The sequence below is a fragment of the Diplotaxodon limnothrissa genome, linkage group LG20 (genome assembly GCF_057381915.1).
Source record: "Diplotaxodon limnothrissa isolate DT_005_m linkage group LG20, D_limnothrissa_male_GT1.1, whole genome shotgun sequence".
NCBI classification, from domain to species: domain Eukaryota; kingdom Metazoa; phylum Chordata; class Actinopteri; order Cichliformes; family Cichlidae; genus Diplotaxodon; species Diplotaxodon limnothrissa.
In genome coordinates this window covers 29349954-29373935 of record NC_140615.1, presented here as the reverse complement: position 1 = coordinate 29373935, position 23982 = coordinate 29349954, and the positions used below count along the sequence as shown (strand labels likewise).

General features: G+C 44.3%; 2 protein-coding genes across 2 annotated transcripts in view; one reads left to right on the top strand and one right to left on the bottom strand.

Moving 5' to 3' along the window:
- Positions 1 to 792: 792 nt before the first annotated feature.
- Positions 793 to 10698, top strand: LOC146611147 (uncharacterized). The gene is made up of 4 exons (XM_085345423.1): positions 793 to 911; positions 5277 to 5424; positions 9256 to 9779; positions 10626 to 10698. Exons 1-4 carry the CDS (start codon positions 793 to 795, stop codon positions 10696 to 10698), a joined length of 864 nt encoding a protein of 287 aa, XP_085201549.1.
- A 2911-nt stretch (positions 10699 to 13609) lies between these two features.
- The window catches only part of LOC146611146 (protein kinase C zeta type-like), a 52488-nt gene continuing 42115 nt past the window's right edge, over positions 13610 to 23982 (bottom strand). The window contains exon 15 of the mRNA XM_085344379.1: positions 13610 to 14472. Within this exon, the coding sequence (XP_085200505.1) occupies positions 14385 to 14472 (88 nt within the window). The 3' untranslated portion in view covers positions 13610 to 14384. The remainder of the gene's footprint in view (positions 14473 to 23982) is intronic.

The window sequence follows — 23982 nt, the reverse complement described above, 5'->3', positions numbered from 1 at the left end:
CCTAAACAGACCTAAACAGGAAACAGAACTAACTGAAGCCTAAACCAGAACATCGTAACACAAAAAGGCATGAAAGGCATGAGTCGAAATGCTAGCTCAAAAGCCCCAGAACCATGACAGCTCCCATGTTTCTGCACACATCCCTGTCTCCACAGTTAGAATGATGTATGCGAGGATGTGGATAACTTTCCATAAGGTGTGTGAAGGTGCTGAAAAATCAAAAAATCTCACATGTATGTTATTCTTCTCTGGGTCTTACTGAGTCAGAGTACTTCTAAACAACATATCTATTACTACCTGTCTCATTAAGTTTTGTAACTTTTCTTTTTATGCCATTAATATTTGTAAAAACAGTATGCTGGTCCAGTCCACTTAAAACACACATGTTCTACAAGTCCCAGCTTAGCCCAGCCCTAAATAGTTAAGACTACTTAATCCGAGGCCAGTGATGTAAGTGCCACAGCGTCAGTGAAGCTTCAAATCCATATTTTTCCCTCTCTCAGTATCTAAAGTAAAGCCAAAGTAGAACATTTTATTATTATTAAAATTCATAAATCTGTGAAATCCACTAAGAAGAAAAGAAATCTTTGAACGAGCCCTGATATCACTTCTGTATCAGTTCGTGCAGGATTTTCACGTGACTGCTCCGTTATCGTTGTAGAATTCTATTGGTTCGAGTTCTCGTGGGAGACGTAGCTGATTGGATGTACTCGAGTGACGTCAGGTTGCGGGATACGGAAGTCGTTGTTAGAATAACTGGCGGGGAGCTGTGAGTTGTTGTGAAACGCAGATATGGAAGAAAATCACTTGAAGTCCAGACTGAAGCGAAAGAAGTCAACGGTCGAAGCTTCCGGGGGAGCACCGAAGAGGAGCCCGACAACGTCCAGCAACAACCCGGCAAAGAGCGGTGGGTGAGTGTGTTTGCACCGACAACTTTACCTTAAAGGTTGAGAAAACACAATCTGGGCCGTTAACGGTAGTGATGGGCAGATGAAGCTTCATGAAGCACTGAAGCTTTTCATCTAATTGGTTCACCCCAGCGCAAAGCGTCTTGAAGCTTCATTTGCTCTAGTAGGACACCTACTGGACGTGAAAATATTAGTTGGCATGAATTTGAAGAGTGTGGCATTTTTGCACACAGCCTGTAAATGTCAACAACAAAAGGAGTGTGTAAAACATGTATATTGTAGTGATGCAGTATACTGTGTATATTTATACTGGCAGTATGGAACATGATTATTTGGAAATGCTTAAAGTGGAAATGATCATTTACTGTGAGGTGAGGTGTGGTTGGGGTGTGGACAGTGGTTGTGCTTTAGTAACGTTGAGGTATGGACAGCTACACACTGAGGCTTTGAGCCTCAGTCCTGCCTGTTCACATTTTATTCTGTAAAAACTAAATTTTCGATTATGAACTTTTTAGTGGGGAGATTTAATGATTTAACAAATCTTTTAAATCCTTTGTCCTCCACAATGCTAAATGGCTGGGAGTCCTCAATCACCATGCTAACCAGGTCTTCATCTATTTGAGATTGTTCTCCTGAGGAAAGACAATAAAGATAAAGCACAAATATAAATATCACACACGTAACTTATAACAGTTGTATAATATTGTTATATCATTTAGTAACATTACTGCATCCTATATTATCATTGCATTTGATGGCTCACCTGGTCTTGCTCCACGATCGGTGTCCCCCTTATTCTCATGCAAAGCTCTGTAGTGCCTAAGCATGGATGAGGTGTTGTTGTTATATCCCAGCTCCCTGGCACATAGCAAACACTTCACCTTGTACAAAAGTAAAGACAGCTTAACATAAATTGTATTGCACCATCAGTATTATGAAAATACATCTTCTATAGAAATTTACATACCTTGTTGGGAGGAATAAGATCAAATAATAAAGTATCCATTATTATTATTATTATTATTAAATGTTCCCACACAGGGGAGGACATCCTCCTCTTCGTAGCTGGCTCCATTCTCTCCTGACTTTCTCTCCTCACTCTCATAAACCTCCAAACTGTCTCCAAACTCTCACTAACCGCAACTCTCCATCAAACACCCACATTTTGAATGAAGTCTGCGGGGTTTATATCGCTGTCATAGCTCGCGGCAAAGTTTGAACCACTTCCTGAACCAGTCACGTGGTACAGCCGGGCAGCGAGGCTTCGGACGTCATCATTTTCAGCTCCTCCCATAAATGAAGCAACGCAAGCCGAGTAACGCGAATCACTGAACTCTGCTCATTAAAGTATGGAAGCCCGTTTCCGCCACTAAAAAAAAAAAAAAGGATCCATAACTCAAAATTTCGAGTTATTTTCTCGAAATTTCGAGTTATTATCTCGAAATTTCGACATATTAACTCAAAATTTTGAGAAAAGCAACTCGAAATTTCGAGTTAGCGCTGCCAATCAGTAATCTACGTGAATGACGTCATTTCCATGTTACCCGGAAGCTGAAGCCCTCAGCTACAAATGCTACAGCTAAGCTACTGGTATTACATCCAGTCGTGAATGCACAGATTGCTGAGTGTTTTCAGCCTGGCTTCACAAATGATGAAATCCCTGTGTTATTAGCTGAATCACATGGTGTTACTATCAGCAAACATACTTTAATTTGTTGGGATCCGTTTTTGAGTGCGCGGTCCTGCGCCATATGCTTCCGGGTAACAAGAAAGCGACCTCATTCACGTATATTTTTGATTGGCAGAGCTAACTCGAAATTTTGAGAAAAGTAACTCGAAATTTCGAGTTATATTTCTCGAAATTTCGAGATAATAACTCGAAATTTCGAGAAAATAACTCGAAATTTCGAGTTATGGATACTAGCTTTTTTTTTTTTTTTAGTGGCGGAAACGGGCTTCCATATTAAAGAGCAACAAAGGCACATTTTTGTTTATGGTCGAAACGGTTCCTGCTGCCTGGAATAAACTGTATGTAGCTACAACCTGGGCCTGTAGGAGAGTCAAACATAAGATGATAATAATGAGAAATATATGATATATGAAAGCTCTTTGAAGTAACCATGCACCGATCCGACTTTTTGCATTTCCGGTACCATAGCTTGGCTTTAGATATGTGTTGATGATGCTGCCAACCTGTTATCAGACTTCAATGACTGAGCGGTCCTCATGGAGGACAGGACTGAGATCTGTTACTGTAACGACAGCAGGCTCCACTCAAACCTTCTTTTACTAACACTCTCAAATTAAACGGAACTAGTCGGGATCCAAGTTAAATGAATGAGTTTTACTAAACAAACAGGCAACAGAATTCCAGTCAGTAAAACGATCTACTTTTGTTTGATTTTTACAGTAAATGTAAATTTCTCCTTCTGTGTTAAATCAAAGTATTTCATAACCACAGAGCTTAAACTCTGCTGTAACGTGATGTGCACCTCCCTGCACCCGAGACTAGGTTTGCACCCCCTATGTTAAAGAGAAGACCCCAGCAATCCCCTCTGAGCAAGCACTGGGCCCTTATGGGGAGGAAGAGTCTGTCTTTTAATGGGAAGAAACCACAGCAAGGCTTGCAGGGAGGGGGATGTGTTGGGGGACAAGGACAAAACAGAAATAAGAGAAGACAGAAGTTATTGACATTGGGGTGGCTGTGGCTCAGGTGGCAAAGCAGGTCAGCCACTAATCAGAAGGTCAGTTCGATCCCAGGCTGCCTCCTGGCTGCATGCCAAATATCCTTGGGCAAGATACTAACCCCATGTTTGCCTACTGGTGGTGGTCAGAGGGCCCGGTGGCGCCAGTGTCCGGCAGCCTCGCCTCTGTCAGTGCCTCTGTCAGTGTAGCCACAGCTGCCCCAGGGCAGCTGTGGCTACAATGTATCCCATCACTGTGTGTGAATGGGTGGATGACTGAATGTAGTGTGAAGCGCTTTGGGGTCCTTAGGGACTAGAAAAGCGCTATACAAATGCAGGCCATTTACCTGCATTCGTATGGGTGCGAGTGAATGCTCGCACCCTGAGCCCTGCAGCAGAAGGGCTGGCTCAGGGTCACGTCTGAGCTGCAAGCTTTATCCAAAGAAAGCAAGTTTGGGTGTAATCGTAAAAGTAGAGAGAGGCTCTGAAGGCTTTGCTCCCTGATCTACTTTTAGTCTGAGAGAATTTTACATTACATTCAGAATTTAACAGGAAAACAAAGAAGAGAAGCCAGGGTGGGAAAAATCGTCTGTTTTTCTAGCCCCTGTTTCTGCGTCTAATGTAGCATTATTCTCAGACAGGATATTTCTCGTTTCACAAAGATGATAGATATCAGCCCTGCGTGAAGCACATTTCCTGCTCAAAAACTGCTTTAGAAAACGTCAGTGTTAGTGGAGGTCATCCAGATTATCTGGTTCGACACTGAGGCTTTCAGGGCAGAGAACAATAACAACAATAGTACAGTTTTACAGAAGAAAATTATAGGTGTTTAGGACGTGTCTGTAGTTTAACCAGCTGTCATCTGTGGCTCCATAGACAAAGATAACTAAGTATCAGTTTGTATATTATCATTGGTCACGATTCAAGAAAGAGACAACAGCGACACATTAAGTGTCCTCTCACATCCTGAAGAGCCTCAATACTTCCAAAAAGGTTGTGTTAAAAGGTATTTTTGCATGGCGTGGTTGTGATGTCTATGGATGTCATGTGACAGCTCGTATCCATTTAACTGCTCGAGGCTGAGACATCGGAGCGTGTTGATGTCATCCAGGCATCATTAAACCGGACTGTCTGCTCGATTTCACCGCTGCCGCCTTTGGGGAAAATTTATTTCACTGAAAAAAATATGACTTGTTGTCCTTGTTTATGTTTTAGTTTTGCTGAGTGGAATTCTGGTATTTTATTAGTCTGTTGGGGTTTTTTTTAGTGTCTGATGTGATGGCTGGAGTTTGGTAACCAGTAAAAATTCAACATTTTTAATTGAATTTTCTTTCTAATGGAAACAAACAAAGTAAAAAGGCACACTTACAACTATTTACAGTGAGGTGTTTTTAATGCAGTTAATTAAAAACCAGCTGATGTGAAGCTTTGCTGTGTTATTAAATCTGTTTTGTTTCGTTTGCAGTGTGCACCAGATCAAAGAGCAGCTTCAGAAATAATCTGATTGACTAAAAATTCCTACAGATTGATTGATTAATAAATGGAAAAATAACAAATGTGTGTGGAAACATTCGAGTCAAAGTTGTGTCGTATTTGTTTAGTGATGGTTTGTATGGAGATGCATGCATGAGGAGCGATGTGAGGAGAATGCAGCAGTTCACAGTGTGGATGATCTGCTTCACAGGCCGACGCTTCCTGCAGGAGCGTGGTGGAACAGACAGCAGCTGCTTGCTGTGGAGAGCCTGTGGGCATTCACGCTCCAGGCTACTCTGCCATGCCTGGAGGAGCAGCTCTGGGACCAGGTTCCTGATCTTCCACATGCATCTGCAGCGGTATGTTACTGCATTACACAGCTCCTGCAGGGAATATGATGAAGCTCCCAACAAGACACGAGCACACAAAGTGCCAAATGTTCACAGTTCTAATATTCCAGAGTGTTCCTGCTGTGTACTCTGTATGACAGCGTGTCCACTGGCCTCTGACAGGTGGAGTTTCTCTGTCAGACACAGGAGCCTGTGTGCTGTGATGCTCCTGTGCAACTTGGAGACAACAGGGAGAACATAGTGATGTTGCAAGTTCTCAGTAGGCAGTGTGGAGAAGATGGGGTGGGAATTATCCACCTCAGGGGTTCATTTCAATCATTGTGATATTTTATTGTGATGCATTGCACATTATAGAGATGTCACTATGATACAGTACAAACAAAAAGCCATTTGACGTTAACATCTTCTTTGTCTTGTTTTTCGTTTGATAGTCGCCACTGTCAGAAATTTTTTCTTTTCCCGAGATCTGATGTGTTTTCTTAGTGTTGCTTTCATTTTTTGAGCAGTATATTTCTGTATCCATGTCTTGACCCACTCCTAAATACATCTCAAAGGATGCTGTACTAGATAGGATGTAAAATAAGGCCACCATGTATGAATGTATGAACCCCAAACATGTTTCATTGTGTCAGGAGCATAGAAGTTGTCAGAAAAGACTAACAAGCTTGGTAATTAGGCTGCATCCATAAACTGCATTGTATTGTACTGATGTGTGTCTGTATAGATATAATTTATAAATATATGTGGTAATTGGTTTAAACGAACAGGAGGGGAAGAGAGAGAGAGAGAGAGCCAGGAAGCGAGCAGCCTTCATTGCCAACCCGGAAACGGGCAAAGTGATTGGTTGAAGTGTTCCATAGGGGAAGTGATTGGTGTCCTCCTGGACACTTTGAAGGATGCTGAGGAGGTGATCAAGGCAGCTTGCTCAGCATCTGTTCCAGGCATACAGTGGGGCAAAAAAGTATTTAGTCAGCCACCGATTGTGCAAGTTCCCCCACCTAAAATGATGACAGAGGTCAGTAATTTGCACCAGAGGTACACTTCAACTATGAGAGACAGAATGTGAAAAAAAAATAATCCATGAATTCACATGGTAGGATTTGTAAAGAATTTATTCGTAAATCAGGGTGGAAAATAAGTATTTGGTCAATAACAAAAATACAACTCAATACTTTGTAACATAACCTTTGTTGGCAATAACAGAGGTCAAACATTTACTATAGGTCTTTACCAGGTTTGCACACACAGTAGCTGGTATTTTGGCCCATTCCTCCATGCAGCTCTTCTCGAGAGCAGTGATGTTTTGGGGCTGTCGCCAAGCAACACGGACTTTCAACTCCCGCCACAGATTTTCTATGGGGTTGAGGTCTGGAGACTGGCTAGGCCACTCCAGGACTTTCAAATGCTTCTTACGGAGCCACTCCTTTGTTGCCCGGGCGGTGTGTTTTGGATCATTGTCATGTTGGAAGACCCAGCCTCGTTTCATCTTCAAAGTTCTCACTGATGGAAGGAGGTTTTGGCTCAAAATCTCACGATACATGGCCCCATTCATTCTGTCCTTAACACGGATCAGTCGTCCTGTCCCCTTGGCAGAAAAACAGCCCCATAGCATGATGTTTCCACCCCCATGCTTCACAGTAGGTATGGTGTTCTTGGGATGCAACTCAGTATTCTTCTTCCTCCAAACACGACGAGTTGAGTTTATACCAAAAAGTTCTACTTTGGTTTCATCTGACCACATGACATTCTCCCAATCCTCTGCTGTATCATCCATGTGCTCTCTGGCAAACTTCAGACGGGCCTGGACATGCACTGGCTTCAGCAGCGGAACACGTCTGGCACTGCGGGATTTGATTCCCTGCCGTTGTAGTGTGTTACTGATGGTGACCTTTGTTACTTTGGTCCCAGCTCTCTGCAGGTCATTCACCAGGTCCCCCCGTGTGGTTCTGGGATCTTTGCTCACCGTTCTCATCATCATTTTGACCCCACGGGATGAGATCTTGTGTGGAGCCCCAGATCGAGGGAGATTATCAGTGGTCTTGTATGTCTTCCATTTTCTGATGATTGCTCCCACAGTTGATTTTTTCACACCAAGCTGCTTGCCTATTGTAGATTCACTCTTCCCAGTCTGGTGCAGGTCTACAATACTTTTCCTGGTGTCCTTCGAAAGCTCTTTGGTCTTGGCCATGGCGGAGTTTGGAGTCTGACTGTTTGAGGCTGTGGACAGGTGTCTTTTATACAGATGATGAGTTCAAACAGGTGCCATTCATACAGGTAACGAGTGGGGGACAGAAAAGCTTCTTACAGAAGACGTTACAGGTCTGTGAGAGCCAGAGATTTTCCTTGTTTGAGGTGACCAAATACTTATTTTCCACCCTAATTTACGAATAAATTCTTTACAAATCCTACCATGTGGATTCATGGATATTTTTTTTCACATTCTGTCTCTCACAGTTGAAGTGTACCTCTGGTGCAAATTACTGACCTCTGTCATCATTTTAAGTGGGGGAACTTGCACAATCGGTGGCTGACTAAATACTTTTTTGCCCCACTGTATGTTAGGTCTACAAATGTTGCCCAGAGCTTCTTCAGCATGTATGGAAGACCTTAAAGATGACTTGATGGGAAGGTCAGCAACCAGTGGAGGAGGTTTAGATTCCCAAAGAGAGGAACTCATCCAGTTTGGGCAATATTGCTGTTGAGTGTTGGAAGGAGGATGTTTTTAAGCACTGTATTATGAAAACTGAATTTTTCCAAGAACAACTATATCAACCCCTTTATTGAGAAGTGTGGGATTCCTGGTTGTGTATGAAGTTGATTAGGGGGTGGTTCTCGTACACCAAGAGTCAGATTAAAATGCTAAATCTATTCAAATGTTCAAAAGGTCCAATCAGTGAAGTTAAAGGATGGATGATAGCTTATATTAAAGCTGCTGTGCCCCTTCCTTCCAAAGTATAGTAACACTTGTTACCAGGGGGAAACCACACCCCTGACTTTGAGAAACACCAGGCACTAAACATCCTTAGTTCAGCTGTAAAGTTGGACATCAGAAGATGGAGGACCTGCAGAGCTGCTCTCCAGGGTGGCCGTTAGAGCAAGCGTATTTGTTTGGCACTTCTGTCTCATTTTTGAGCCCTTGAGGTTGAACCAACACTTAGTTAAACACTGACACTATAGAATAAAGTCTTTTTTTTCCTTTTTGAAGGGGATATAGGGAAATGTAACTTCTTTTGTAGACGATCGTGGGGCGATCGTGGCTCAAGAGTTAGGAGTTCGTCTTGTAATCGGAAGGTTGCCGGTTCGAGCCCCCGGCTTGGACAGTCTCGGTCGTTGTGTCCTTGGGCAAGACACTTCACCCGTTGCCTACTGGTGGTGGTCAGAGGGCCCGGTGGCGCCAGTGTCCGGCAGCCTCGCCTCTGTCAGTGCGCCCCAGGGTGGCTGTGGCTACAATGTAGCTTGCCATCACCAGTGTGTGAATGTGTGTGTGAATGGGTGGATGACTGATATGTAAAGTGCTTTGGGGTCCTTAGGGACTAGAAAAGCGCTATATAAATACAGGCCATTTACCATTTACCATCATGATGAAACTAATATCTTTGGACTTTTGGTTGGTTAAAACATTCAAAATGACACCTAAACAACTAATTGTAATTTTTTTTTCTATAATGTTAGAGCTGCTGGCCTATTTCCATTGGTGAGGAACATTTACATGACACACACACACCTGTGTATTCATGTAATCATCCAAAGATCAACTGTCCACAGCACGCTCCGCATGACTGGCTGAAGTTCCACACACCCGTTGTCAGACCCTTATTCCTGTTTTCTCCTTGTTTTTAGAGACCTGCGGGACTTTGGGTGGAGGAACAGGGGTGGTGCGACCTCAGCAGTGAGGTTTCTACCTTCCCTGAACCGTCTCATCTTTCTCTGAGACCGTCACAGATCCCAGATCCTGTCGGGCTCAGCTCCTCCCCGGAGGACCCCACAGCACACACCAGCACGGTGCCAGAGCCACCTGTCAGAGGCCCGTGCTCCCACAGCATGGAGAGCTCCACTCACTCTCCTCAAACCCTCAGCAAAACACGGCGGCCGTCCCTGCACAGCTGGGTGGAGGCGCTGCCATCACCAGGATTTTCCAGTGCTGGGAAGGAGGAGGGGAGGAAAGCGACTGGACCAGTCAGTAGGAAGCTTCCAACATACTGGGTGAAGGTATCTGACAGAGTTCCTCTGCAGAATGAGGTCGAAGCTAAAAAGGAAGAGGAGGTGCAGGGGTGCGGCAAAAAAGATGGAGGAAGAGGAGCAGATGGAGGAGCAGGGGGAGGACTGCAGAGTTGTCCCATGTGTCTCCAAGTGTTCCCTGCTGGGTAAGAACTGATTGGGTGTTTTCTTTCTTCATTCACATCAGCATAGGGACTTTTTTCCTTTGTGCGTTGTTGCTGATTTTTATTAATTTATTTTTAATGATTCTTTATGACATCAGCGACCAGCCAGATGGCATCCAGCTGAAGCTGGTCACCAGTTAGATGTTTTCAGTGTGTGTAGCTCTTGTTAGTTAAATGGATAACGACAAGTAAACAAACTAGTTTAAGTTTTAGAGTCGGGGTGTCAAACTCAAATACACAATGGGCCAAAATTCAAAACTGGAACAAAGTCGCGGGCTAACGTTAATATTTATTGAAATATATTTATTCCTTCAGATATAAGAATGAATCTTTTCTTATGGACTCAAACAAGTTTTGCTGAAAAACTGAATATGGAACAAGCAAAGCTTAATACTAGACAATATATATATTAGCTGTATAATACCAGTAGGCCAGCTCTAATAGTAATTTAAATTTTGCCCGCGGGCCAGAGTTTGACACCTATGTTCTAGAGGTTTAAAAGTGACAGCATCACAAAGCTGACTGCCCAGCCTCCAAAGGATCAACATTACCTTACAGCAGAACTTCCATATATGTTTTTATTGTGCAGGTCTTGCATAGCATCATCCCGTGACCTCTGCTTTCATGTCAGAATCAACATGACATAATTACATAAATATAAAAATGTTTATATGCTGTCTGAGGTGCAGTGCAGTTTCAGCACAAGGTCCAAACAAACAGTTGTCCAGATTCTGCTGCATAAGTGGTGCCCACAGATGGAGAGGTCCAGGGTTCAGTCAGGTCCAGTTCACCACATCCAGTACAGTCTAGTTGTTCTTGGTTCTCCAGGTTCACCCAGATGGACTGCGATGGTCACCTGGCCCACTGTCTGTCTGAAATGAATGTGGACATGACCTGGTAAGCTGAATCGATGCCGACGGTCTACAAGGCGCCCGGTTGCTGCTCCGGGGTCGTATCGCACGGAGGACGACGGTGCAGACAGCAGCCTGTGCAGAGAACTCTGCTGACTGAGCTGCAGTGAGATGAGGAAACTTCTTCGGTGCACGAGCACACCATGTTTTCATGGCTGATTAGTCGTACTGAGTGTACACTTTACTTTAAAACTCAGTAACAGACACTGTAACCTGTGTGTCTTTTTTTTCTTGTAAAAGTAACTGTAATCTTTATTAGCTTTGAGTTCAAGATGATCCGGTCGGCTTCATTCATGACGGCACTGCAGTGCACGTACACCCACACAAGTAGAGCTGTGCTCGCAAGGTCACCCACCCTGGTATACTCTGCAGCTATCTAATGCAGTTCTACAATGTCACGTTCTTCATTTCTCTGCATTGATGGTGTGACTGCAGTGTAACACATGAGCCTGACTATTCTCATTCAGTCCTGATTCTTGCTGCCTGGATTTCCAGCTGCTGTATCTATAGTCCCAGGGAGCAGGTGCAAGCAGTGCTTTTACTGGACAAATGTACATGATGTATGATCCTTACTGCTCTTTTTGCATTGTGCATATGTTTTGTGGGGAACATCCAGAGTTCACCACAATAATATAAATATGGCAGTAACAGTGTGTGCAGTCTTTCATTGGTTAGGATGAGCCTTGGTTTTCCCAAAATCCCGACGGTGTTTGCCATCTCGTTACACACCTGTTTGTTATGTGGTTCCCATATAGGAAAGACCTTTTCAGTGGATACCTTATCAACATCTAGTTCCACATTTATATACATTTCTCAATTTAATTTACAAACAACATAAATTTGGTTTGGGATAAATTCAAAGAGAACTTCTTTTTGATCAAACCAACATTTATCAGTTTCTTCACTGACAACCTCCAAGAACGGCTGTATCATGTGCAACACAACAAACCTCAGTATGTCTGTCACTCTACACATGTCAGTGATACACACAGGAAACAGTCTGGGACCCAATACTGAACCTTGTGGGACACCACAGCTAATGTTCAACCACTTATGCAAACCTGCCTTTTCACAAAAGGCAGATCTTAATAAATAAATAATATAATACTCAGATTATTTGTCTAATATTAAATTATTTGTTAAATCAGGAAGGGGCAAATCATTTTTCACCGAGTGTGACTGAGCCCAGTATCGTTAGGTTCAGGGTGACTGTGCTTCTCTGCATGAACAGAGCTGAGGGCTGATCAGAGGAGCTGTATGAGCCCAAGTGTTCACTCGCATAGAAATCTATAGCATCTGCACAGATCTTCCTGCTGTTGTCGGCACAAATAAAGGACGTCAGTGAGAGAAAAAAGGACTCGGTTCACAGAAAACCAGTTTGATTTTTAATAATTACACATATTTACAAAGATGCGATGAAGCTAAATGAAGCAGACCTGGCCAGCATTATGTAAAAGCAGAACTGTAGTTCAATAATCCTTCATGGGGTTTGAGCGGCCTTCATGTTCTGTAAGGTGGAGTCAAGAGCTTCCAGTTTATCCATTGGTCCCTTAAGGGGAAAAACAGCATCACTAATGTATCACCTGTGTGCAGGTAATAAAATACAGTCTGTGAGATGGAGTGTCGGGGTTGGAGGAGGAGGATGCTTCTTTAGATTAGAGGTGTGTATTTTCATTGTGACTGGAACTTCATTACGCCGTCTCCCTGCCTGTACAGGGCCTGCAGCTAATTGAGGCCCTGTGACTGATCAGCTAATTAATCCTATTATGAGGGTATTAAATTAGCGTGGGTCAAGTTTAATCACAAACAGCTAACTGAGAGCTTCTCCTCCCTCAGAAGAACATGTATGCAGATACACACAGCCTGCATCAGAAGCACTGAGTTGTGTTGGAGACATGAATGTGTGCTCACTGATGTCCCAGCATTAAAACATCAAAGCTTCAGTTAGGTACTGATATGTTGCTTGCTGTGTATAAAAGGAGGCAGTATACAGAGTTAAAGTGTCCTGAAAACTTCATTATATAGTAAAGACAAACTCATGGCTTCGTACTGGTTTTATAGCTGTTGTGCACCAGCAGCTGCATGATGGAGGGCATGAATTATAATAGTGACCTAATCCTCCAACCCCTGACTAACACTCATCCACAACATTACAGCTGAGACTGGGAATGACCCACTTTTCTTTCTTTAGCGCCCCAGCAGTTGTCTCAGGGCACTTTTTTACAGTATCTCTAGTACTGTAGGCATAGTCCTCAACAATCAGATGATCCTCTATAAACAGAGCTTGGCAACAGTAGGGAGGAAGAACGCCTGTTTAATGGGAACAGACCTCTGCCAGAACCAGGCTCAGGGAGGGCGGCCTTTGCTGAGATTGACTGGGCGTCGAGACAAACTCCAAAGTAACACACCTGGAATTTAACCCAAAAAAGCTTTGTTCCCCCACACAGGGAAGACCCACTAATGTCTGTGAAAACCACGGAAAAGCTCTCATGGCTTTTCTGCTGTTCTCCCATTTCATTTAGACTTGCAAACAGATTTCCAGCTGTCGTTGCAGCAGGTCACTGTAGACATGGAACCACACAGTGAGCACATAAAGGAAACGGTGACCAGTTTCCCCCAGCAGGTCACACAGATGGTCACGCAGCAGCACCTGGTGAGGAGGAACCCAAAGCTGCATTTACTGTGGAAGCTGAAGCCAACGTCTGACAGCAGGCATGGGCCAAGTCTGTCTGCTGCTCCTCACCTATGTGACGATAACGCGGACCTTCACTGGGAAATATTACAATTACACATGTGTAAGGAAAGAGGTCAGGTCTCCTCCCAGCTGCTTGTGTCAATTACACATTCACAGGAAATGTTGATTATTTGAACGATTCGTTAAAAATAAGAAGGTTTGTTTGTGTGTGGGGACTGAGGCAGCTTAGCGAGCTCCATACGCTGGACGAGAGTTCGGACATACCCTGGCAGAGTTTCAGCTGCGTTACCTGCTGCAGCCGTAACAGGTGAACAGATAGAGGTGCAGTCAGAGACACGGGAAATCATTTGATCTTTGAGGCACTTCTTAAATAAAAAGTTGTCACCCCCTTGTTTGTGAAAACAACAGAACACAAAGAAAAGTTTGTGGTTATGGAGGAACATGTGCCGCTTGCATCAATAAAAGGCATCATCAATTTTGGATTCACTAGCTACATCATAATACACAATAACAACATTTTCTCCTTTGTCATTGTACATTCTTGTGTGTGTGAGGCGTGGCCCCCCTACCAAGATAGAAAAAAAAAAAGAAGAATAAAAAATTGCACGTAAAATTATTTAAAGTTGTTCCGTAGAGCCGTCGTATTCATCCAGGGCGTGAGATGGGCTGAAACGTGTTGATGGTGGCAGGCACAGAATGAAACGCTCACACAGCCAGTCCTGCTCTGACACGAGGATGGACTGACAGGGACAACAGGACCAAACAAAGAAAAGGAGAAGACAGCATAAAGTCAGGGAATGTTCCTGTAGTCTGGCGTCCGGCTCCCCAGGGAAAAACTCTCCCTCCTCCCGTTTGCCTTGTGGACAGGTCCAGGGGGAACTTCCTCCTTGTTGTCGCCTTTCTGAGTTGAGTTGGCTTGCAAGTTTGTTTGTTTGTTTCTGTTTTTGAACAGCAGCTCGGAGGAGGACGCTGGTTTCTCCTTCATACAGACTCTTCTGTGGCTAGCAGCAGGGGGTTGATGTATTCAAATCCCTCAAACTCGGACTGGTCTATTCTCTTGATGACGTCCCTGAGGAGAGAAGGATGGAAAGAACAATTAGAGGACTTGTTTTACCACAGAGCTACTGAGAGTAAACCAGGTTTGCTCCTGGCGTCTCTCAGGTGAGCGTCACCACATCTTTTTCCAGGTTTGGAATCTAAAGGAAGTAAAATGATGTTTTTTGGAGGGGTGGGGGAATGTCCATGTTGAATTGCAGACCATTGTTTAGAACATTTTCAGGCTCTGTACCCACTGAGTTATGGTTCTGTTTTCATTTTCTTGGCAATCAGTGCAGGTATCAGTAGAACGTACCTACTGATACAAATACCACTAAATTTGCTTTAAGAAATGATTGAAATGATAGAATGTAGCAAGGTGATTGACTCAGTAATTCAGAAAGTGTAGCTCTTCTGGGATTTTCCACACAATCATCTTTCTGGTTTTAGAGAATGGTTGAGGGAAAAAAGAAAATATGAGTGAGCGGCGGTTCTCTCAGCACAAATTGTTGATGCCAGAGGTCAGAGCAGAATGCACAGACCACAGTGTATGCCCCCCCTGTCAGCTAAGAACAGGAAACTGAGGCTACAGTTCACATAAGCTCACCAACACTGGACAATAGAAGATTAGAAAAACGCTGCCTAGTCTGCATTCTTGTATTTTGCTCGTTTGTGTTGTTGTGTTTGCACATCTCTGTTGCTTGTGGGGCTCGCACAAAAGAATTTCACTCGCATGTGCTGTGCCAGTGTGCCTGCACATGTGATGTGACAATAAAAGTGATTTGATTTGATTTGATTTGAGTCTCCATTTCTGCTACAATGGTCACAAAATGCTAATCAGCATAAAGCATGGATCCATTCTTCCTTGTAGCAGCACTTGGTGTAATGTGGTGTGGAAGACAGTTTTTTGGCACAGCTCAGATCAGCCTGAACTAGTTTAAACTGGCTTGAACCTTTCAAATGGATTCCACAATGACCAAATTTGAAATGTGTACCATGACGACTCTGTAGCATCTGTGTGATGCTATCATGTAAATATGGACCAACACATCTGAGCAATGCACAAAGAATTAGCAGAGTTGTGAGGATGAAGCGAGGTCCAAGCTGTTAATATCAAGGTTTACCTAATGAAGTGGCCTGAGCCACTTGTTGACCTTGATGCCTAAAGTTTGGCATTTGTCCATGTGCCAGCCTGTCCTATAAGGTGAAGGCTGCAGCAGGGTGGGGAGTGTGTGGACAGAAGAGTGCCCACACCAGCGTAACAGAGATCTGAAACATGCCCTGCTGTTCTTACTCTGATTGGGATAAACGTCGTGCTGCTGAAAATGATTTTAAAGGAAAATGCTGACGTATGACATCAGGTTTGTTTTTGGAGGATTCATTAGAAAGACTGCAGGTCTGTGGATCACACTGTGGATCGCTCTGTGGATCAGTGTGTCCACGGCTCTTTCTGCACTCTCTCCTCTTCGTCTCCATCTGGTAACGCTTTCACGTTTTCCAAGTCAGCAAAAAGAACCATTTACATTGGTTGAACACACTGTTTGTTTTGGTCGTCTCCCAAACCTTCTCCACTCTCCTTTGTGTTTCCCCCTCTGTGGTCTTTCACTCTGCCTCCTCGTTCTCCCTGAAACTTGAAAACAAAAAAGCCCACTTTCTAAATCTAATGGCGTTATTGTTGCTTGACCTACTCCTACAGTGCGAGTCCTTCACATGAGATCAGATGGAGAGAAAATATTTGCTTCATCAATATTCCAGTCTGCACACTCAAAGACACTATAGCGTTTCATTCACTTGTCCTGGTGTTCTCTGTGGGTGGGATCTGCAAGCTATCTGACAAAGCGGTGGCCCTTAAAGTGAGACTCCCACCCACCTGGTGGAGCAGGGAGAGGACCAGTGAACGTGTCTATTGTTTTAACTTCAAAGCCCCCTGCTCCGTGTCTGCAGCGAGAAAACATCTTGGCCTTTCCCAGCAAGAGGCCTCCCCTCGGCAAGAGCTTAACCATGCCCCGCTCCCTTCCATTGGCCAACACAACCACACATGTACACACACACACACACACGCGCACACACACACACGCACGCACACGCACGCACGAGTAAACAGCCTGTTGCTGCAGTAGGGAGAAGGCGGTAGTGTTGCTAAGGGACTGCATTTTTTTTACCCAGCTGCTCCTAATCCACAGTTTATAAAGTTCCACCTGAGATTATTCCTTCGTTAGTGGAAGAAACAAACACATAAAGCATTCAGCCAGCTCCTGATTCATCTGCACAGTGGTTTTTGTTTTTCTGACATCATGTCATGGATATCGTCTTACAAGGATGGAAGGATCAAACGAACCAGCAGTGTGGAGGCTAACACAGCTCAAAAACACATCCTCTGTGGAAACGTGCAGCTGAGCCATCAGCTGATGTGGGCTGAGATCAGTGGTTATTAGGTTACATTAGGTTATTCTTCAATACTCTTCAATTCTTCAATACTAACCTTACTAACCTCAGCTGTGAATTGCATTTTTGTGTGTTTCATTGCAGAACTGATCCAGAAGTTCATATGACTGAATCGAGCCAGATTTACCATCATCACAGCACACAAACAGGTTTCACAGGAACTGAGGAGCCTCTGGGGTTCAGTTTGGCCAAAACTTGAACTCAAAGTTTTGATTAGTGCAGTGGTTCCCAAACTTTTTTTGCTAGGCCCCCCTTTGTTTTACAACAAAAATGTCCCCCCCCCCCGCACAAACACATCTTCCAACCACACACACCCATATTTTGCTCTATTGCGGTTTATTTCACACCTCAAACATTTAGTAAACAATTAAGCAAATACAAGTAATCTGCAATAAATTACAGGTAGTAATAAAATAAACTATGAACTCTTTTACGCTATGTCCACGCCTTAGCTGAGTAAGAATGTGTCGTGTTGACAGTGGTGACTTAGATAGCCACACTTCATTTTAGAAACAGCCAAATACAAACGTGTTGCTCAAGTTTATGTCTGCATCGTTTCCTCAAATTTGTCTCATGTCCATCTCAGTCACAGTTGTAGCTGAGCACTAAGCTAATTCACATACTTACAGGTGTACACTACCAGCTGTAATTCACACAGCTGTCTCCATTAGGGAAATGAAAGCTGCGGTGTGGCCTGGACATGTTTCCCCAACTATAAATGGAGCAGCTGAGCCATCGGTGATGTGGGCTGGCATTCAGATCAGTGGACCGCTCTGTAGTGCAGCTCTGCAAGTGTAGCTCTGTGGTGCAGCTCTGTGGTGCAGCTCTGTAAGTGCAGCTTTGTAGTGCAGCTCTCTAAGTGCAGCTCTCTAAGTGCAGATCAGTGGACCACTCTGTAGTGCAGCTCTGTAAGTGCAGCTCCGTAAGTGCAGCTCCGTAAGTGCAGCTTTGTAGTGCAGCTCTGTAAGTGTAGCTTTGTAGTGCAGCTCTGTAAGTGCAGCTCTGTAAGTGCAGATCAGTGGACCACTCTGTAGTGCAGCTCTAGTGCAGCTCTGTAAGTGCAGATCAGTGGACCGCTCTATAGTGCAGCTCTGTAAGTGCAGCTTTGTAATGCAGCTTTGTAATGCAGCTCTGTAAGTGCAGCTCTGTAAGTGTAGCTCTGCAATTGCAGCTCTGTAAGTGCAGCTCTGTAATTGCAGCTCTGTAGTGCAGCTCTGTAAGTGCAGCTCTGTAAGTGCAGCTCTGTAAGTGCAGATCAGTGGACCACTCCGTAGTGCAGCTCTGTAAGTGCAGCTCTGTAATTGCAGCTCTGTAGTGCAGCTCTGTAGTGCAGCTCTGTAAGTGCAGCTCTGTAGTGCAGCTCTGTAGTGCAGCTCTGTAAGTGCAGCTCTGTAAGTGCTTTTAGCGGAGTAAGAATGTGTCGTGTTGACAGTGGTGACTTAGATAGCCACACTTCATTTTAGAAACAGCCAAAGCAAATATCCCAGTAAATGTCCCAGTAAAAGAGTTTCGTTTTCTCAGATCTAAAGGTATATTACACTATGTGCGACTTCATTATCATCATCCATACCATTATTGAGTTGAATCTCCTCCCACCCTCAGAACCATTTTAATTCTTAACAGTGAACACAGTGGTACATATACACAGCTTTAATACTTTCTTACTATAAGCCTCATAGACACACACAAACACACACACTCTTTCACCCTGACTCTTACACTTGCCCTGGATGCATCTATCACACTGTGTGAGTGTGTGAACAGGTGCTACCCCTCAGCCTCCACGTAGCTGTGCGTACAGTTACATTTGAATGTCCTTGGTGACTTCCTGCTTCAGTTATCACAGTCACAAGAGTTTCAGAAAGCTTGACCTCTGACCTTGAGGCTGAGCTCACTGAAATTCAAACTTTGAGTAGCGGCACCTTTGGTGTGAATTTCAAAACCCTGCATCGTCTTCTCACACTCACAGTCGTGTCAGACACATTTTAATTCAATTCCGTTTTGCTTCTATAGTGCCAATTCACAACAAGGCGCTTTATTGTAATAAGCTAACAGTCGGCAAAGGTAGGAGGGAAAAACAGCCTTTAAACAGGAAGTTGATCAGAACCAGGCTCAGGTGTGGCAGCCATCCAGTGCGACCTGCTGGTAAGTGAGGGAGAGAGCAGAGACAGGACAGAAGAGCCTCACAGTTTGAAATATGACCAGTTTATCCTTATTAAAGGCTTTAAGGTGGTGGTAATGAAACAATTTCAAAGTCTTCCTTTTCGTGGCAGATGGCTGCCCCTGAGTTGAGACAGACAAACCACTCACATTCACACATGTATGCAATTACAATCACCAGTTAACCTCCAATAACTGCTCATCTTGGACTGTGGGAGAAAGCCACATCAGTCGGAAAGAAGCGAGGAAAACATACAAGCTCCACACAGATGGTGGATTCCAACCAGGACCTTCTTGCTGCGAGGCATCAGTGCTGAGCACCTGGTTATTTCTCTGTGTTAGCCCTGTGACAGACTGACAGCCTGTCCACAGTGTACCTGGCTCTCCCCCTGTGGCACTGAATTCAATGCATAGATAGGTGGACTCACCAAGGGCTTGCTGATAGCAGGTTGTCTGATTGTTGGGGTTTTTTAGCTACGATGTGGTGACTGTGAGCTAAGTGAAGATGAAGTGAATATATCAGAGATTTAGTCCATAATGATACAACAGCATCACACAGTTGGGGCTGGATGTACATGCATGATTCAAATTATTCGTGCAATTACTAAAACAATGAAACTAGCTGCAACACCTGCCAGTGAACATCACAGACAGACATGCAGCATCAGTGAATGCAAAGTAACGTAGTGAAGAGTATGACTGCACAAGTCTGGAAAGATCTGTTCATCCAAGAACGGGAAAAAAGGATTTAACGAAAAAAGTGAGCTGCTGCAAACACGTCACCGGCTCTGTGAGGACGTGCCACACTAAAGCAGTACTATAGTCCTAGCTGCTATATATTCAGGCTCTTGAAATCCATCACTAAGGATCAAGGCTAGTGAAGACAAAGGCCTCGTTTCCTAAGCACAGGCAGAGCTTGGCCATTTTCTAAGATAGGGAGCTGGCACAGAAAGCCTCTCCTGCACTCCTCTCACACGCTGCCGAGGGCCCCCAGCCATCCTGGCTTTTAATGTCGCAATGTAAATCTCTAACATGGAGGGTTTACCCTTCTCTCTCCTTTCATGGCTTTCACTTCTCTTTCTTCTTGTGCCAAAGCCATCATGAGTGGGAGAGAGGGGAGACTGGAGAGCTTTTGCATCACCCCCTCCTAGCGAGAGTGGGCAACGTCAGCCCCTCTCCTTGGTAACAGGGAAGAGGAGGGGGTGGGGAGATAAAGTGCGAGACACAGGGAGGAGCCGTGCATCTTATTTTGACGTGCTGCAGTTTTTGATGCCAACTTGCTATCTCTGCTGCTGAACTGGTCACGTGCTCCCCACCCCGTTCTCTCTCTTCTCACCACTGCACCATTTGGACCTCTTCTACGATCGTCTTCCCAAGAGTTAGTCGCAGACTCCCGTCATCAAAGTCTGACACAAACGAGCTGGGATGAACTTCAGAGACATCTCGCTGCAGCCCTTTAATGAGCTGCGAGCCTCAGCCACTCCAAGGCTGGTTTTGAACATTGATATCTGCTGAACAGCACAAACTTCAAACTGGATGCTTCCCAAAGACATCTGCCGTGGGTGCAGATCATGACGGGCATGTAATAAGGCCGCCAAGTGCAGCACAGTCAACAGCTCTGCAGTGATAATACCAATTAGTGACAGCACGAAGGGCGTCATTTATTTTGGAGTGAATTCCAAGTCAAGACACTGCGGAGGTACAGATTATCACAAGCCATGACAGACAGACCCCCGGCAGGCGGACAGCTCCAGGAGTTACACAATCTAGAGGTTTTTCAGCCATACTTTGTAAAATTCTGCTGAATTCCACATAAACTGTATATGAAATATGGAGGGAGCATGAGCTATGTGGTGCTGCAGTGGGCACGCATTGTTCTTAAACACGGTTTAACGCATGTTACAACTTCACTCTGAAAGACCAAAAACAGCCCAAAAAAACCCAGCTGTGTGTAGCACGCCACCAACACCCACATGTCCTTCAGTTTTCAGGCCCCTCTTCTGTGGAACCAGCTGCCAGTTTGGATTCAGGAGACAGACTACAGGGAGTGCAGAATTATTAGGCAAGTTGTATTTTTGAGGAATAATTTTATTATTGAACAACAACCATGTTCTCAATGAACCCAAAAAACTCATTAATATCAAAGCTGAATGTTTTTGGAAGTAGTTTTTAGTTTGTTTTGAGTTTTAGCTATTTTAGGGGGATATCTGTGTGTGCAGGTGACTATTACTGTGCATAATTATTAGGCAACTTAACAAAAAACAAATATATACCCATTTCAATTATTTATTTTTACCAGTGAAACCAATATAACATCTCCACATTCACAAATATACATTTCTGACATTCAAAAACAAAACAAAAACAAATCAGTGACCAATATAGCCACCTTTCTTTGCAAGGACACTCAAAAGCCTGCCATCCATGGATTCTGTCAGTGTTTTGATCTGTTCACCATCAACATTGCGTGCAGCAGCAACCACAGCCTCCCAGACACTGTTCAGAGAGGTGTACTGTTTTCCCTCCTTGTAAATCTCACATTTGATGATGGACCACAGGTTCTCAATGGGGTTCAGATCAGGTGAACAAGGTGGCCATGTCATTAGTTTTTCTTCTTTTATACCCTTTCTTGCAGCCACGCTGTGGAGTACTTGGACGCGTGTGATGGAGCATTGTCCTGCATGGAAATCATGTTTTTCTTGAAGGATGCAGACTTCTTCCTGTACCACTGCTTGAAGAAGGTGTCTTCCAGAAACTGGCAGTAGGACTGGGAGTTGAGCTTGACTCCATCCTCAACCCGAAAAGGCCCCACAAGCTCATCTTTGATGATACCAGCCCAAACCAGTACTCCACCTCCACCTTGCTGGCGTCTGACTGGAGCTCTCTGCCCTTTACCAATCCAGCCACGGGCCCATCCATCTGGCCCATCAAGACTCACTCTCATTTCATCAGTCCATAAAACCTTAGGAAAACCAGTCTTGAGATATTTCTTGGCCCAGTCTTGACGTTTCAGCTTGTGTGTCTTGTTCAGTGGTGGTCGTCTTTCAGCCTTTCTTACCTTGGCCATGTCTCTGAGTATTGCACACCTTGTGCTTTTGGGCACTCCAGTGATGTTGCAGCTCTGAAATATGGCCAAACTGGTGGCAAGTGGCATCTTGGCAGCTGCACGCTTGACTTTTCTCAGTTCATGGGCAGTTATTTTGCGCCTTGGTTTTTCCACACGCTTCTTGCGACCCTGTTGACTATTTTGAATGAAACGCTTGATTGTTCGATGATCACGCTTCAGAAGCTTTGCAATTTTGAGACTGCTGCATCCCTCTGCAAGATATCTCACTATTTTTGACTTTTCTGAGCATGTCAAGTCCTTCTTTTGACCCATTTTGCCAAAGGAAAGGACGTTGCCTAATAATTATGCACACCTGATATAGGGTGTTGATGTCATTAGACCACACCCCTTCTCATTACAGAGATGCACGTCACCTAATATGCTTAATTGGTAGTAGGCTTTCGAGCCTATACAGCTTGGAGTAAGACAGCATGCATGGAGAGGATGATGTGGACAAAATACTCATTTGCCTAATAATTCTGCACTCCCTGTATCTCTACTTTTAAGATTAGGCTTCAAACTTTCCTTTTTGCTAAAGCATATAGTTAGGGCTGGACCAGGTGACCCTGAATCCTCCTTTAGTTATGCTGCAATAGATGTAGGCTGCCGGGGATTCCCATGATGCATTGGGTGTTTCTTCTTCACTCACTATGTGTTAATAGACCTCTCTGCATTGAATCATATCTGTTATTAATCTCTGTCTCTCTTCCACAGCATGTCTTTATCCTGTCTTCCTTCTCTCACCCCAACCGGTCGCAGCAGATGGCCCCACCCCTCCCTGAGCCTGGTTCTGCCAGAGGTTTCTTCCTGTTAAAAGGGAGTTTTTCCTTCCTACTGTCGCCAAAGTGCTTGCTCATAGGGGGTCATGTGATTGTTGGGTTTTCTCTGTATGTAGTATTGTAGGGTCTACTGTACAATATAAAGCTCCTTGAAGCATGAACATGAACCCTGTTATCATGGTTCCGAATAGGTAGATATCTTCAGCGTCCTCGATCGACAGTCCCGCCAGGCACACGGTCCTCCAGTTCTGCCACCCGTCCATCGTGTAACCGGCAGGGAAAGTCCCTCCAGGGCACTCAGGCTCTCCCGAGCCCCGACTTCTCGTTGAGAAAAGGGTGTCAATAGCACTCAGGGACCAGTTGATCAAATCCATAATTCTCTTTTAGGTTTAGAGAACGACAGTGAGAGGCTGTTCCTGGGAAAGTATGTTATTCACATAAAACAAAGACAGATGCCAACAGGAAACAGGGAGGGAAACAGTAATGAAGAGCAGTGCTGTTAGGAGGGAAACAATGCTACCAGTGCACATGCTCCAGGAAAACCGTTCACAGTGTACACCGACGCACGAAACAAGTCACCAAGGCCACTGAAGTGTGGCTCGATCACACGTGCTGACAGGGTTTCCTACTCTGCAGTGACACTTTGTTTAATACTGCACTGTCATATTTTGGTTTTGGTGACCTCGGCTTTTTGTTGCTGCACAAACGTCTTACTCCATCCTGTAAGAGCCTTTAGTCAGTCCACCATGTAACTGTCACAGCCAGACAGTAACACCTCTGTCCGTATTATCAACTCGGACTTATGTGAACCGTTCCATAAAGGCATTGTGTTCCTGCCATCATGATCACAAGCTCCATAAATCCTCAGAAGGGGAAATTCAAGTTTTGGAGCATCGAGAATCAAACCAACATGATGTTTTCTAACATTGGCTGGGATAGATCTGCTGCCAAAGCCTTATGGAATCTATTTAGTGACACAGAGAGGAAAACAGGATGATGTGTTCCTTCAGTGTGTCCGTGGTTGTGTAATATCTTTAAGCCTTTTCTCTTCAAA